The sequence below is a fragment of the Phaethon aethereus genome (assembly GCF_964289735.1).
Source record: "Phaethon aethereus genome assembly, chromosome: 6".
Lineage (NCBI taxonomy): Eukaryota > Metazoa > Chordata > Aves > Phaethontiformes > Phaethontidae > Phaethon > Phaethon aethereus.
The window spans coordinates 22287481-22304280 of NC_138580.1; the positions used below are offsets into that span (position 1 = coordinate 22287481).

The window sequence follows — 16800 nt, forward strand, 5'->3', positions numbered from 1 at the left end:
TAGCATATGCTATGGCAAATTATTTCAACTGTACAAAGAGTGAATTCGGAATAGCAAAATGTTAGCTGAGGTTACTGTGCTTCTTATACACTATTTCTATCTGTTAAGCTGCTGGCCAGAGGCTCACAAACTGGTGTTCCTAGAGATATTAAAATTGAAAGGCTAAAGGTTTTATTTGCTAAAGAGCTGTGCTGGTGATTAATCATTAATGTGCAATTCAATTAAGCTTACAAAAATACCATGTGCAGGTCAGAACTCCAAATGTAAGAAAAGGAGTTTCATCACTCTGTGTGTGTGAGAGGGGGCCTGCGTGTGTTTGTACATGCACAGGAAAGGGACAGAATGTAAAAAGTGTTCAGTAACCTATAAGTATTTCATTGAGGTTCTGTTCTCTGGCAAATGGCTTCAAGAATAAATTTATTTTACTTCATTTCATGACAAATACCTGCAGAGAGATAGTTCTCTCTATCTGGTCTGACAGCTGTAAAGAGAATGTGCGTGAAAGAACTTAATGGTATAATTTATCATCAGTGCTATAGTGGTAGATTACAGAGAGGTGCCGAAATCTCTAAAAATTAGCCACCTTTGAAACAGAATGAGTCCAGAATTCAAGAATACAAGCAGGGGCTGTCCTCATAAGGGAAAAAAATACAAGTGAAAAAGTGAGGTTAGGAATAGAATCTACAGCCTTCGTTGAACAAAGTACCAAAAAATTAAATTTTACCTAATCGAAAGGATACACTGTGGTACGCTACTAAGAGGAAGAGGCCCAGCTGAAGCTTAGGAATCCTTCACTGTCAGGTATGTTAAATAATCAAATCTACATACTACCTATCTATACAGTATCTCAGGGATGGTTTTCTTCCACATCTGAAAAGTTAAAATTCTTATAGAGGGGGAAAATAAAAAGTATCTCTGATACATGGCTGACATATTAGCAGTTTTCTCCAAAACTAGTTCTAAATCTTTCTGTTGACAAAGACTATTCACAAAGCTGATGCCACTTTTTCTTGTGGTATGCAATTGGAGGTGAGTCTTATGGAAATGTTAATCCTGCCTTCTCTCTTTAAAAAATATTGTGAACTTTTTCCTTAAGAACAACAACCTGCCTTTCAAAGAAATCCTTTCTCATAGCCTTACAGATGTGTATGCTGCATCCCAGATTCTAAAGAATTTTCTACATTAAAGAACTCAGATATGAAAGTTAATTGAACTAAAGTTTTAATCGCTTATGTCCATACTACCTTGATAATCAGTCTCTTGCAAACAATAAGTTTCCTGTTTCAAGGGCCACTTTGTTTAATGTGTGTAATGGGGCAGTTTTCACACTTAGAGTGATACCATGTCAGTGATGTTATATCAAGAACTTTAGACAGTTGTGTGAAGCAGTAAGCACTATTCTTATTTGACTTTATCTAAAGCACTGTTGTTTTCATCTCAGAGTGCACTGAAGTCTCCACAACTGAAAAAAGTACATAGACCCTTGACACATAATATGGAATAAGGATGTGATAAAATAACACATTTATTAGATTTATTCAGCAGCATCATTTTCCAGTTGTCTTTTCTAATCAAAGTACATTACAAAGTAATTATAAGCATTCTAATTAGAAATAGTATATATTTTGAGAACTCAGATATAAAACAATCAAATAGCAGAAGTCTCAAGGATTATAACTTTAGGAATCTTTAAATTATATGAGCAGCTAGTCAGGAATGCTGAATAACATGTTCCTGCAGTGGTACTCAGAGTTTCCTCAAATGGTTTATGCTGTGGAAACTACCTTGGTTAATTAATAGAACATCTAGTAAGATGTACAGTATATTCTGATGGAAGGTTATAGAAATAACCAGATAACTACAAAGACTGCATTAGTAGAAATTGTTTCCCTTTCTATTGATGTCCACCTCAGGAAATAAATAGTCAATAAAATTAAATTTTCACATTAAAAAACCTGAATAATTTCTTAAATGAACCAATATCTTTCGTATTTTGCTGTTTGGAAATAAGCTGTTATAGAAATCTAGCTACTTCATTTGATAGTACAAATTACTTCCAGAGACTCCAGCCAAGAACAGAGCTATTCCACTGATGAGCAAGAGAAAAATCTCATTAAATTAAGTAATCATGGCACTAAAATCTAAATATATCAGATCTTTTTAAGAACACTATTAATGGAATGGTGTTAATTGGAACCTAGAGGAAAAGTACGCGTCTTATGGATTGAGAGGAAATTGTTTTATCTCAGGCAGTTAAAATATTGTAAGAACAATATTTTGCACAGGTAACTATTCAGCATAATGATGCTGCATTGAGTCTTCCATCTTTTGTTTAACACAAGATAAACAAAGACACCCATTTTTACATACAGTAGTATATAAAACAGGTGATAAAGATGCCCAGAGCACCAGTAGAAGTTTTAAAAGGTGCTGTTATAAATATATACTCTAAAGATCTTGTAAATCAGTAATGTTCCTATATTCACCTTGTTTGGTTCTTTTTTAGTTTAAGCATTTATATAATGAATTTATCCCTAAAGATGTGACCAATTCCATACAGATTTCTACTAGCAACATCACTGAACAAGATAATCTTTCAAAAATTTACAAATGTACAACATATTTATAACATTACTTTCAGACAGCTTCAGTGCAAAGATATACATATAGTACATCATGATAATTGTTCATAAAAATAGAAATTGGCATTTGTCAAAAAACAAGGCATAGTTTCAACATACATCTCCAGTCGTTGGCTAAGAGATGTATATATTTTCATAAAGCATTTGGATGTGAACCTTACTCTTCTGTTTATAAAAAATATATGTGCAAATGGATGTGTCTAATTTTCCCTAAATCAGTTACCTAGTTATACCACAGAGTCCTCTTTAACAAGATTGGCGGTGTCTTTAAATGTATCCTCTGTTGCTGTATAAGATAATGGTTGGTCTCTCTTCAGAGTAATCTTGGGAGGCAGTGAAGGAGAAGGAGTAGGGACATTTTCTGTGTCCTGTTGTTGTTCCTTTTCCATCTGGAACAATAATTGTAAAATCCAAGTTTACATTCTAATGTACAAAACATCCAAGTATTTTGCTAAAGTCAAGTGTCATGGTATAAGTTATTTCTGCAAATCACTGCCTATAACAAAATTAAATGCTAATTTCACCTCAGATGGTACAGCTGAGGAAATACACTACTACAAACTTACTCCACACACCAGGACTTCTATTTTAATGTTTAATGTCAGGAGCAGTTTGATCTGTCTATATGCACATACATGAATTTAGATAACATTGGCATTACTACTGTTTATAAATAGTTACATTCATTAGTGTTGGGGAAATGGATCCCTGGCTTCCTGAACTCTCTCTCATAACATTCAAGCAGTAGAAACCTAAATTCTTCACAAAAGGCAGCTAGTTGTAGTCATGTGACTTTGTTACTGAGGTTCTTAAGTCACTTAGGCCATCTGGAAATTTTAAACTGTAAAATGAAAAGGGCTGGAATTACTGGCTCAAGTCAGTAGAACTCCACAGCTTCACACCCAAGCCAGGGGAGAATTCCTCCAGCACACATACCACCTGCTGGCATACCATCTTAAAACAACTGTCTCATCCAACTGTAAGGATGAAAAAAACAGGGCTGGTACAGAAACAGGGCTGCAGTATGCAGAACTATTGAATTTTTGTGCAATGCTGGAGGCAGGACTGAGAGGGCAGAAATAGACAATTCACTCCTAGTGCAGTATAATAGGCTCCCACCTGTGCTGGGTCCCTGAGCTGTAACAGAATGCACCAGCAAGCCGAAAACAGTACCTGAGATCCCAAAGGAGAAGCGGGCTGCAGTGCTTGGGCTGCAAAAGCAGAGATGTGGGCCATGCAGCTGTGCTGCCTGATGCCTGCTAAAAACCTCATCCTGCACAAGACTTTATAACTTTCCTAAAAACCACTTCAGTTCTACCTTGACCTGAGCTGGAATTTCTGTGCTGCTTCACTTAGAAGCAGAATCTACCCATAATCTTTATCCTATGAAAGCAAGAACAAAGTCCAGCAGTACATTAGCCGAAAAATAGAATTATACAGTATTAAGCAATACCTCTGCATATATTGGGTTTTCAAAATTAGTGTTTTGTTTCAGTTTTCTCTTGAAGAAACTCCACTTTGATTCCTGAAACATAAAAATTATTAGAACTTTACACATTTTTCTCACAACTTCTCTGGTAACTGACATCACTGTTGCTGAGTTTCACTTGCACTGACTGCTAACTCAGTGATTTCAGCTGGATGTTCTTACATTACCATGTAGTAATTCTAAGCATGGGACCCAACTTTCTTTTCTGCTAGATAACCAGTTATGGTTATTTTACCTAAAGCAGTATCCACGATCCAAATAGATCCTTACTGTGTGCCCTGGGCAATTCTGTGCTTGCGCTGCATTTCTCTTATCAAACTATTCCTGACTGGCTCTTGTAAATCTTGCAAATATGGTCCAGTTAGTCGGACTTGATGCAGATTATGTGTCAGCTCCATGGCATTATTTAAAGAGTATAAACTATATGGCAGCTTCCCTAACAATTCAATTTCCCTGATTTGGAGCACAAAACAAACAAGGCAGCCTTAGGGCATTTCTATGACCTACCTGAGGTGCATCTGTACTCTGAGGGGGTTCCTTCAGACTAGCAGATATCACAGAGGCATACACAGGATTTTCAAAATTTTCATTTTCCTCACTACCAGCTGCTGCTACCTGTAGGAGAAGGAGGAAAATCAACATTCTTCAAAGAAGAAAAGAAGATCATAAAGGAAAATGAAAGGTGAAGTCAAGCCTAAGTTTCTCTTACATGTGTTGGCCGAATGACTGTAACTGCACTGGCTGTGCTGCTTCCACCATCTCTAGTTGCATACATTGGATTTTCAAATGTGATTGGCTGTTTCCCTGACTCCACTGCAAAGTTTTCATTCTATGAAGGAAAAAAACCAAAACAACTGCAGTGCAATAAACACCCCCATATTCCTAGGAATTAATTTACAGCCCAATTCTTCTTCTCAGGGAACAATGCATGTTTACTTTCTCATAGGCTTAGACAAAATCTAGCATCTGTTAAATTCATAATGTTAGTTTATCATCCTTATTTTACTCCCTGACTTAGTAGCCTGGACCATTGATTGTTTCAGTATTATCCCATTTCCTAGCTGGACTAAAAACCCCCACATTTCAATAATTGACTCAAAGTATTTTATGATGAGGAAAGATGACTCTCAAGTCACACCTTTAACAGGCAAGAGATATCAAATGAAGCATAATCACAAAATAAATATTTCATTTTAGAGACTTCAAAATCACATACAAATGAATATGCACTATGTGACATATAAAAGAATGTGATTCATTAATTTTGTACCAGCAGGCGGATTGCTGTATTTTTTGAGACAAAGTAATAACTGCATCCCCTTAGTTATGACTTATGTCAGAAATAAAATGTTTCACAGTTTTTAGCATATCTCTTATTATAAAACAATGCTTTGCCCATGCATGAAGACCACTGTGTGGATAACAGCTGCTTCACACATATTGTGCCAAACCCTAAGCTGCAGCTACAGTGCTTGCAGCAGGGGGGCAAAGGTGCCGAGTTAAGTATTTCTTAAGAAAATATTTAGTGCTACATAAGAATAGCCACCCAGGGCTCGCCGGCTAAGCGTCAACAGGTGGAAGGGTAATGAAAGCAAAACCCACCCAGACTCACTTGTCCTGCTCTTTGTCACAGCCACATCACAGGAATAGTGAGGAATAACACGGGCATAGTACATAAAATCATTGAATAGTTTGGGTTGGAAGGAACCTCTAAAGGTCGTCTAGTCCAAGCCCCCTGCAATGAGCAGGGACATCTTCAACTAGATCAGGTTGCTTAGAACCCCACCCAACTTGACCATGAATGTTTCCAGGGGTTACATCAGCTAGTTCTTTAAACCTGCCTCATTTCTACAAACCTCTGCTTCATGCCATAAGGATTCATGCTTTGTGCTACCAGAGTATAGCTCTTTACCACACAGTGAACTCTTGTTGGCCCCCTCAAACTAGCCTAGCTTGGCTAAGAAAAGCCACTCTTAAAAATATCACTCTAACATCTACTCATGCATATGTGATGTTAAAATTTTAGGAGGCACATCCCACAGTTCTTTGCTGCCATAAACCAAACCCTTTGACTTCTTTCCCAGTGAACTATAGAATTTTTTCATTTATACTCAGAATACATAGGGAGAATTAATGCCACTTAAGTAGAAATAGCCTGTACCCAGAGCTGTTATTAGTAATGTAAATACTGTATCAGTTGGACTTTAGTATGTCAATATTAGGCCAGAAAGGGGGGAGTACCAAAAAGATTTTCATGCATGAAAAAGATCTGAGGTAATATTCAAGCCTAAAGCTATTTTTCCAGTATTTACTGAAATGTTCATACAGTTGTTTCATTACACAAGCTGCTTAGTTTTAACTAGTATGTTTCTTCATCTAGAAAAAGGTCATATACATATATTATGAGCTTATCTTCACTAGCTGTTTCCTTACATATTAATTTACTGTCAGTTGTCTGTAATTTATCTTTAACTTTAAAAGTTTAGGAAGTCTCCAGCACAGGCTTTGCAGCAAGTGCTTATTATTCAAACATACCTGTGATCTGTTTCCTAAAAATAAAAAAAATCTTTTGTACATTGTATTCTTGTGGTAAACAGGGAAATAATTTTTCCATGAAAGAACTATACAGTATAGGGAAACACAAGAATGTGCTATTTCTCAGATGTGCATAACAAAACATGGATGAAGTAGAGTAACAATTTATGATGTCCCCAAAACTATTACACATGATTTGTTTAAACTTGTTAAAGTAAGAAACTGTCCAAGTTTATAATTTGCTGTGCAAAGTAGCATAGCCTATGGTTAGGCATGAGTTTTACCTCTGAAGTTTCTAACATACAGTCTGGATTTGAAAACCACACATTTTAACCTGTTCTACGGAACACAAAGGCGGGTAAAAAAATTCCTTGTTACAATACTGTCATTTGCCGATTCATTCCCCATATATTCCATGAATATGCTGAGATAGGAAAGCGGTTAATTGACTCAATTTCTACCATATAAATCTTGAGAAGAGTCACATTATTTTGAAGAACAGCCTGCATTTGTCCTTGCCTTCAATTTACAAAAATCTATTTCAGGAAATTATCGATCCATGTTCACTTCTTTTTCTAGAACACATTTATCATCCCACTATCTATTTTACATAAAAGACTTCCCTCTATCAGCTAAAAATGACCTTAGAAGAATGCAATTTAAAAAAAAAAAAAAATCAGAATTAAACCTTACCAGTTGCATTGCTCGGTCTATAGCAGAGTCTCCTCCAAAGCCAGAGACTCCTATGTCCATACTCACATCTGCTCCAGATCGGAACGTTACCCCATTGCCATTTTCAGTAGATTTTACAAGACTGCTTAAACTGCAAACAAAAAAAAGCAACAGACTGTACAGAAGGAGAACTTGTAAAACAGATTCTTCTAGTTGTTCTTCTAACCGTAATTATCACTTGGAATTTTTCCTGGCTATAAGCAAGCTAGTGAGGGCACCAGAAGTAGTATTCCTGCATTAGTTCAACAGTTCTTTTAACCTAAGTTAGCCCATTCAGAATGTTCTCAAGTATCTTTATGTGTGCTCCTGTAGACATCAAATGAACTCAATGAATTACAATTCCCCCAAATCTACCTACATTTTGACTGCTCTTACTGCAGTGTTGATTTACAGACAAATGCATGGATCCACTCAGTTATTTGAATTCATTGAGACTGATTTTTTAAAAATGCAGCTGAAATGGCATACAAATTTGTGGATATAATTCCAACACCTATACTAAAGATGTTTATGCATGCAAATCATGAAGATACCTACAGGATACTGTTTTCATATAAGCAAATATTCAATCTGCATATAGATTTATGGTAACCACAAGCACACATTAGATTTGCTTAAGAAATATTGGAAATGGGCTAAAAGAACACTGTCAGGCTTGAAATAATAGGAGCAGTGAAAGACAGTAGTGAGTAATGAAATACAGGACTTTCCGCACAGAACGCTGAGCATGCAACTCAAAAAACATACAACTACAAATTCACTGCAGAGTAAACCTTTGAGTTCATTTTCTCAAAGTTGCCTAACTTGAAGGAAGATGGGAGCATTGAGATAAGCTTTGCATTTGTGTGTTCTCATTGGAGCTGGCTTGTGCTAAAACTCTTGCTGACAGCTGGTGTTTTGTGCACACATTTTACTGGTTGGCTCTGTAGGCATCATCTGATTCAATTTTTAAAAATGTAAATATTATCTATGATTCCTGTAGATGGACAAGTGCCATGTTAAAGGTAACAGCTAAGTTATACCTTGAGTTAACTCTGCGGTAAAGGTACGAGTTAATCGTTTAAAGAGGGATTGAGCAATGGCAGCACTAAGGCATATTCACAGCAGAAATGAAAACTGTGAATCAAGCCTCACAGACAAAAAACTGACATCTCCATTTCACATGGCCTCATAACTTATGAGAAATATTGTCGAACAGTAAATTTCGAGTCAGTGCATTAAAATTTCTACTTGTTCACTATCTGATGATGCAGGAAATTTCCATTCAAGAAAGCAAGAAACAAGAGAATTTCAGTGAACAGCTTTGGAGATCTCATAAACTCTTTGTCCTGCAGGATTGATCAGCACAAAAAATTTGCACCAATTTAACTACATCAAGTCAAAGAAATTTAATTAGTTCAGTGTAATCCAGCAGTTAAGGAAGGAAGGAAGCAGTTATAGCTACATTCACATTACTGATTGCAATGATTTAAATTACACTGCTTTAAGAGCTACTACTGTGAAATTGGTGCAAAGACTATGAAGACGCAGCTTTATGCCTTTAAAAACCCATAATTTGCTTAAAGCTAAAAAAGCTTCAAAGCATCATATTCTGACATCTTTTTAAAAAAATTAATTTAGAAATATTATAAATGTTTTTCTTCATCTTCCTTTGATTTAAAACATCAAATATTTTTTGAATTATATTTCACAAAGCTGGTTTTCACTGGGCAGTATGACTGTCAGGAGAGCAGTAACATACAAAAAGCCCAGATTTCTCAGGCACTGGAAACAGACAGAAGTTCACTACACATGCCCCATATCACTTTTAAACAGATGAATACAGTGTTGTAGATGAAGTCAGCCTTTCAATGTTAAACAGACTTCTTCACTAGAATCATCTCTGACAAAGTCTTATAAAAAAATAAAACATATGTAACTATGTTTTTGTATCTTTTTGAACCAAATAGTTCCACTTCTGATAAACAGCCTTTTATATTGCTCACTATTTAAAAGCTAATTTACAGTGTAGAAGAGTTTTACAATAGTCCTTTATTACAAAATAATGATCAGCTATGATATTGCTTGGAATTAAAAAGCCGCTGGAATTGCTGCAACACTGCACTTCCCATATTCCAACAGAATGGGCACACAGCAAACAAGCTGGATTTTTCAGAAGTATTTAGGAACAAACATATTTTTAGTACACAGACATTCTAGCTATGAAAGCCTTCAAAACATACCTTGGTAGTTTGGGAAGCGCTGGTAAAAGGGAGCCTGTTCGTCTGTAGTTAAAAAAGCCTCCAACCGCTAATACTCCAATTATTATGATTAGTATGACTGTCAGCAACACTGCTATTGCTGCTATCAAAGACAGAGAATAAGCAAACATTCAAGCAAGCACAGTTCAGTGTAAAAAAGAGCCCAAAGAATTATAAGCTTTACCCTGAACAGGTATCATACTGAGGTATTATACATTCCTTAGCTCAAAATACCAAGTGCAATATATACTTGAAGCTTACTTGTTCCAGGAGGCACTCCCTTTGACAATCCTATTTCACAATAATTCCCAGTGTATCCATAAGAACACCTGTAAGCGTAAGAAGGACAGCTGACTGAATGGCTTTTATTAAGACTAGGATCTCAGCTTTATTATTATGTTCTGTAATGTTTATCTACATGTCATAGATTTTAACTCCATGCTCGGTAATTATATGTTTCACTGACTATAAAGACAGTATGTTTGCTATCTTCACAGAATTAAAAGTGGAAATAAAAAGTGCTGAGTCAGAAAACCAGTCATTGAAGTCAAAAGATCTGGTTTCAGCGGAGCATCGGTGGCACCTACCGGCTGTTCCAAACTACATTTACTGAGCATTACTTCTCCATTGTTACAATTTTTTGGCATAGCCTTTTTTTGCTAGAATCTTCAGAGGTTTACCTTTCTGGGTTTTTGGTTTGTTTTCTTTTTCCAAACTGATGCAGTTACATTGCTTATTTGCTGATATTTTTATGCATATATGCATTTTCCTGTGATTGTCACAAACATGCTACTGCAGATGTCTGACATCTTCTGAAGCATTTCCAACACATTTCAAAGAGTTTAATTGTTCTGTGAGACTAAATCAGCACAATCTGACCCAGGACTACCCTAACAGCATACTGACTTACTTGCATTTCGGAAGACCACTTTCATCTATATAGCATGTTCCTCCATACATGCACCTGCATGCTGGTGGCATTGTGGGAGCAGATTCAATAGCTGCAAAATTTGAAAGCCACATATGTGTTATCAAGGCATCTTCAACAAAAGAAATAAAATGCTCTATGGTAGTATTTATCTCTAAAGAACTTGCATATGCAAACTCACAGGCTACTTTTCAGAAGCTTTTCTTTTAATAGCACATGCGTTTGTTGGTTATATTTATTATTCTTCCAGATTAGCTTATTTTAATTGAAGTAAAACCTGTTCTTGGAAAATAATGACTTACTCAGTAAAAGTAGACAGGGACAACTCAAAAGCTGTATGTCCCATCACTTTCTTTTGTCCATCCAATGCAGCCTACCACCACCCTTCAAACCTCTCCATTCAGAAAGCAGCAATATTTTATCTCCTTTGCCCAGACTCTTCCATCTAACCAGCTGCAAGTTGCCCAGAGAAGGCTAAACTGGGATGCATTTACTTATGAAGAATAGCAGTAGATGGAAATGCGCATACAGGAGGGCCCTCTGAACTCTCATACATCCTTACAATGAGAATGAGAGAGAAAGCCAAGTCCTCAGAGTTTTCTGTCAGCACAGAGTACAGGCTGACAGCTTGGCCCTAGGTAGCACAGAAGCCTGTTCTTCATTGTGCCAGTGTCTCAGCTGCACTCCAGGAGCCCTGAGGTGCCCAAGTGGCAGTGCTGTCTGAGCTGGCCCAAACACAGAGCTACAAAGGTTCTGATGTTCTTCTAATGCTGGGTCAAGTGAAAAAAAAGTGAAAAAAAGTGAAATTTCTTGAAATTGTACTAGTCTTCAGTAAGAGCTCAGGATATGCTGTCAGAAAAGTGTAGTTCACATAGGAAAAGCTCTGGATCTTAGACATCATTATAGGCTATAAATTAAGGATCGACTTTGACAGTCTGTCTTACACTGATAAGTTAGATCATAATACTCTTGTCATAAAATTTTTATCAGCCAAAGGTAGAGGAAGTCTGTTGCTACGATGTTCCCCACAGTTAAAACTTCCTTCAAGTAAATGGGATACAAAAAGAGGAAACGCAGAGGTCTTCGGAGTTGCGTTTCTCAGTAGCTGCAATGTGGGGAAAGGACCAAATGAACCAAATGAATATACAAAAGCTGTGTTTGCTCAGTATGTCAATTATGGCAGTCACAGTTCATTGGCTAAAAATTTTGCTTATAGTCAAAGTAAAATCTGAAGTTCAAAAATGGAGACAGTACTGCATATCCTATTTGCTGTCTCCTCCTTTTCCTCAAGATAAGGTCAAGTCCTGGAGATTTTATGTAAATCACTTTCAGCAAAGAATAGCAAATGCAGTGTCATCAGACCAAGAAACAAATAGCAAATGTAATCAACAGTGTTACTGAACCCTAATTTAAACATGTATTGCACACTTCCATTCACTATTACATCATACTACTAGTTCCTCTTCCTACAGCTTACACTATGTAGCAAAAGGAAAAAGCATGAACAATTATTAAGAGAATGTAATTTAGAGGTAAAGCAGTGTAAAAAATCATGACAATTTTCTCTTTTAATGAAAAAAGAATTCAGAGAAGATTAACCATAGAAAAGATGCCAGACATAATGTTATAAAGAATAATTTATTAGAGATATGTTGCAAGGACAAGTACAAGGACATCTGGCTACCACCCACATCACTGTAAGCTAAGAATGCAGACTCTCAGCTAGAGAAATAGAAATCCTGCAGTGGCATGCTCTTTCTTCTCAAAAAAAGGCTAAGCAATTCTATTTTATTGGTGCTCCTGGAAGCACTGTGGGGGCTCTGCTGCAATGCAACAACCAAGCGCTAAATTCCAGTGCTTAAAGGCTTTCCAGCATATGATAGAAGTTATCTCTGTTCACACTGAGTTCTGGAAGCTTTATTTCAAGTTTCTATTATATTCTGTTATACTGATCAAGCAATACCTTATACAGAATTGTAAGCATAATTGTTAACCATCATTTGGCAGAAATTCTCTAGTTCTGAAATCAATGCATTTGAAAAAAATGAAAATAAAATATTTTGGAATTTCAAAACAAAAATCAGAAACTGTGACCAAATTTGCTGCTGGGTCTGGATTGGTTCGAGTGATATATCTATATCCATATAGATATATGAACTATAGATATCTATACCCATATAGATACAGAACTACTGACCTGTCAGCATCTGCTCTGTGCCTGGGAAGATCATAGAACACATCCTCCTAGAAGCTATGCTAAGGCACATGGAGGACAGGGAGGTGATTCCAGACAGCCAGCATGGCTTCACCAAGGGCAAGTCCTGCCTGACCAACTTAGTGGCCTTCTATGATGGGGTGACCACATCAGTGGACAAGGGAAGAGCTACCGATATCATCTATCTGGACTTCTGTAAGGCTTTTGACACAGTCTCACACAACATCCTTCTCTCTAAATTGGAGAGATATGGATTTGATGGGTGGACTGTTGGATGGATGAGGAATTGGTTGGATGGTCACATCCAGAGGGTAGTGGTCAATGGCTCAATGTCCAGATGGAGATCAGTGACGAGTGGTGTCCCTCAGGAGTCTGTACTGGGACCAGTACTGGTTAGTATCTTCATCAATGACATAGACAGTGGGATCGAGTGCACCCTCAGCAAGTTTGGTGTCATCTGCAAACTGAGTGGTGCGGCTGACACACCTGAGGGATGGGATGCCATCCAGAGGGACCTGGACAAGCTCAAGGAATGGGCCCCTGTGAACCTCATGAGGTTCAACAACACCAAGTGCAGAGTCCTGCACCTGGGGGTCAGGGCAACCCCCAGTATCAGTACGAGCTGGAGGATGAAGGGATCAAAAGCAGCCCTGCCGAGAAGGACTTGAGGGTACTGGTAGATGAAAGCTGGACATGAGCTGACAATGGGCGCTCACAGCCCAGAAGGCCAACTGTGTCCTGGGCTGCATCAAAAGCAGCGTGGCCAGCAGGTCAAGGGAGGTGATTCTGCCCCTCTACTGTGCTCTGGTGAGACCCCACCTAGAGTCCTGCATCCAGCTCTGGAGCCCTCAGCACAGGAAAGACATGGACCTGTTGGAGTGGGTCCAGAGGAGGGCCACAAAAATGATCAGAGGGATGGAACATCTCTCCGATGAGGACAGGCTGAGAGAGTTGTGGTTGCTCAGCCTGGAGAAGAGAAGGTTCTGGGGAGACCTTATTGTAGCCTTCCAAAAAGATGGCTTATAAGAGAGATGGGGACAGACTTTAGGAGGGCCTGTTGCGACAGGACAAGGGGTAATTGTTTTAAACCAAAAGAAGGGAGATTCAGAGAAGATATAAGAAAGAAATTTTTCAAAATGAGGGTGGTGAAACACCGGCACAAGTTGCCCAGAGAGGTGGTAGATAATCCCTCCCTGGAAACATTCAAGGTCAGGGTGGATGGGGCTCTGAGCAATCTGTGCTAGTTGAAGATGTCCCTGCTCATTGCAGGGGGTTTGGACTGGATGACATTAAAAGGTCCCTTCCAACCCAAACTACTCTATGTTTTTACATGCAAAGAGATTAAATGAAATGCACAAGTGATCACAAATCAGTGATGGCTGAAAATAAAAGCCAGATGTCCTGACTTACAAACATCTACTACATCAGCTACATCATCCCTACATATTTCTAATTCAGTAAAGCATTTGCATTCCTAAATAAAAGCTTCCTTTGCTTTCATTTCCAGTTTGACAAATTATTCTACCTGCATCACACTCTGTGCTGCTGCCTTCTATGAATCGAGTCCCTTGAGGACAAGTGCAGGTGTACCCTCCTGGTCTCAGCAAGCAGAGGTGGCTGCAGACATCTTTACAAGGATTAGACACTGAAAAAAAGTGATAAAGGCAGTTAAAGAAGGACAGAGCAATTCCCTAGTCAGTAGTCTGTATCATCAATATCACACACCAAAAATCTAAACAAGTCTAGATCCATTTTTTAAAACAACTGATGTCCAAGTACCACATTTATATCAAAACCTTCTCTCTGTCTTTTCTTACATTCTGAAGTGAGAGACCATGGCTGTTGGGAGCCAGCATAGCATTAAGAAGAAACTGAACATCTCCAAGCAACGTGGAGCTTGCTGACTCTGAAAGCTAAATCACCTTTAAAGAGGGGTCTGCTGGATGTTCCTTTGGACATCCTCCTCTGATTACTGTGGACTGAATTATCCCCCTTGGAGTCAGTATTAAATGGCCAGCATGTTGGATACCAGGATAAATTCATGTCACCTCTATGACAACTCCAAGATGTAGGGGAAGAAGAGGAAGGACAGGGTCATAACTTAGAACTAAGAGACTCTAAAGAGTAGTGTGTGGTATTTCACTGTTGATTTCATTTTGGGTATACAGAAAATACTTGCCAGCCTCTATTCCATTTTTAGGTTTCCAGAAATTAATATTATTACCTACTGATAGGCACATTATCAGAAGATTACTAAGTTTTTTGAAGATACCAATACCAACTTCAATCTCATAGCAAGGAATCAGCAGGATGCTGATTACCTACCTGACTGATTGTATCTGTGCTGGTGATAGATGCGCACTTGAGTAAGCCACGGATTTACAGTCAGCACTTTCACTTTTTCTCCTTTTCCAAATTTATCTTTTTTCCAGACTTCTCCTCGTTCTTTAGCTATCCAATATAAATGGCCTTCAAAGACATCAAGGCTGTACGGACTGCCTACTTCTCAAAGGAACCAAATAAGACGGTCAGCAAGCAAATCTCTAGCAGGAGTGATGAAACTGCTGGTTTTTTTCAGCTTAAATATATCATCTAATCCTTTCGTTTTAAGACATTTGCAGCTGTATATATACATACTCATGTGCCTGAACACCTTCATGCCACTGTACCTGCAGATTGCTTATTAACATACACAAAAAAGCAAGAATCCAATTTTCCACATTGTCCCTTATTTGGGTCATACCCTCAGGGAATCTCGTTACCAGGCATCATGAGCTCTGAACCTGGTGTGCCATTTATCCCTGTATAAAGGAGGACAAAACACTACCAAAATTCTTTTAAAAGCTCCCAAATCTAGCCCCACTTGTGAAGCCCAAGTGCTTGTTAGCATGGATCTTTGTTACTGTTATATTAATTGCCTAATAAGTTCTTACCTCCATGTAATACTATGGTTCTGTCTGTCCCATCAGCTCTCATGGATTCAATAATATTTTCTTTAGAATCACTCCAATAGATTCTATCATTGTTCAAATAATCAATAGAAAGACCTGTTGGCCAGCCAAGGTCTTCAGAGACCAGAGTTTGTCTTTGTTGTCCATCCATCCAGGCACATTCAATCTTTGGTTGTCTTCCCCAGTCAGTCCAATACATGAGCCTGAAAGGACAGAACCAGAATTTAATATAGTTCAGAATTTGGTCACCATTATTATCTTTTGGAGTTTCACGGAAAAGTCAGTTGTGGAACACAAAGGTTTTCAGCAACCTATGTTTCACAGATGTGATTAGGAAAGTCACACAAAGCTCACTGAACAAGCTTGTTTCAAGTACAGAAGGTAAAAACCAGAAGAATAATATTTGCATCTTGTGTCCTGATTTGGAGAGAGAGTGGTTTTAATGACAGTTTCTCAATCCCAGGGGAAGAAAAATGACTGTGAACACTGAACATCCATCAGTCATGATAAAGCTGCAGAGCCCAGGTGACTTCAGGGAGCTGTGCTGCTTTACTCCAGCTGAAAGAAGCACATATCGCGATATCCAGTGATCATATATTCCAGAAACCAGGACAGCTGGTAAAGAGACATTCCCATCAATTTCCCTATTTCAGTAGTAACAGAGAAATTCGGTCAGCACACAATAATGTAGAAAGGAGATTTTTATTTGACCTACCTGGTGTTGTCACCAACACAAGCACCCATATGAAATCTAATCCTGAAGTACTTTCCCATGTACAAAAATTTCCTAACATTAGTAAACGGAAACTCCAGAAAGCATTCTCTTAGTCTTTCCTGTAAAGTTTACCATTGTGGGGTTTTTTGGTATTTAATAGCATTGAAAATAATTCTGGGAAGTCCTGTAGTACTTACCCACGTTTTGGATTGACAGCAATAGCTGCTGGTTGATCCAGTAGAGAAAAGATAAGCCATTTTCTGTACCGTCCATCTAATTTTGCCACCTCAATGCGATTAGTCCCTGCATCAGTCCAGTAAAGATGTCTACATAAAACACAAAACATTCCAAAA

General features: G+C 38.0%; 1 protein-coding gene across 1 annotated transcript in view; it reads right to left on the reverse strand.

Moving 5' to 3' along the window:
• Positions 1-2869: 2869 nt before the first annotated feature.
• LRP2 (LDL receptor related protein 2) overlaps positions 2870-16800 on the reverse strand; it is a gene marked incomplete at both ends in the record, with an annotated part of 128707 nt that continues 114776 nt past the window's right edge. The window contains 12 exons of the mRNA XM_082001851.1: positions 2870-3031; positions 4096-4167; positions 4639-4746; positions 4841-4960; positions 7360-7489; positions 9621-9741; positions 9900-9967; positions 10549-10639; positions 14307-14426; positions 15107-15286; positions 15715-15935; positions 16645-16773. Coding sequence (XP_081857977.1) covers positions 2870-3031; positions 4096-4167; positions 4639-4746; positions 4841-4960; positions 7360-7489; positions 9621-9741; positions 9900-9967; positions 10549-10639; positions 14307-14426; positions 15107-15286; positions 15715-15935; positions 16645-16773 — 1522 coding nt within the window. The remainder of the gene's footprint in view (positions 3032-4095; positions 4168-4638; positions 4747-4840; positions 4961-7359; positions 7490-9620; positions 9742-9899; positions 9968-10548; positions 10640-14306; positions 14427-15106; positions 15287-15714; positions 15936-16644; positions 16774-16800) is intronic.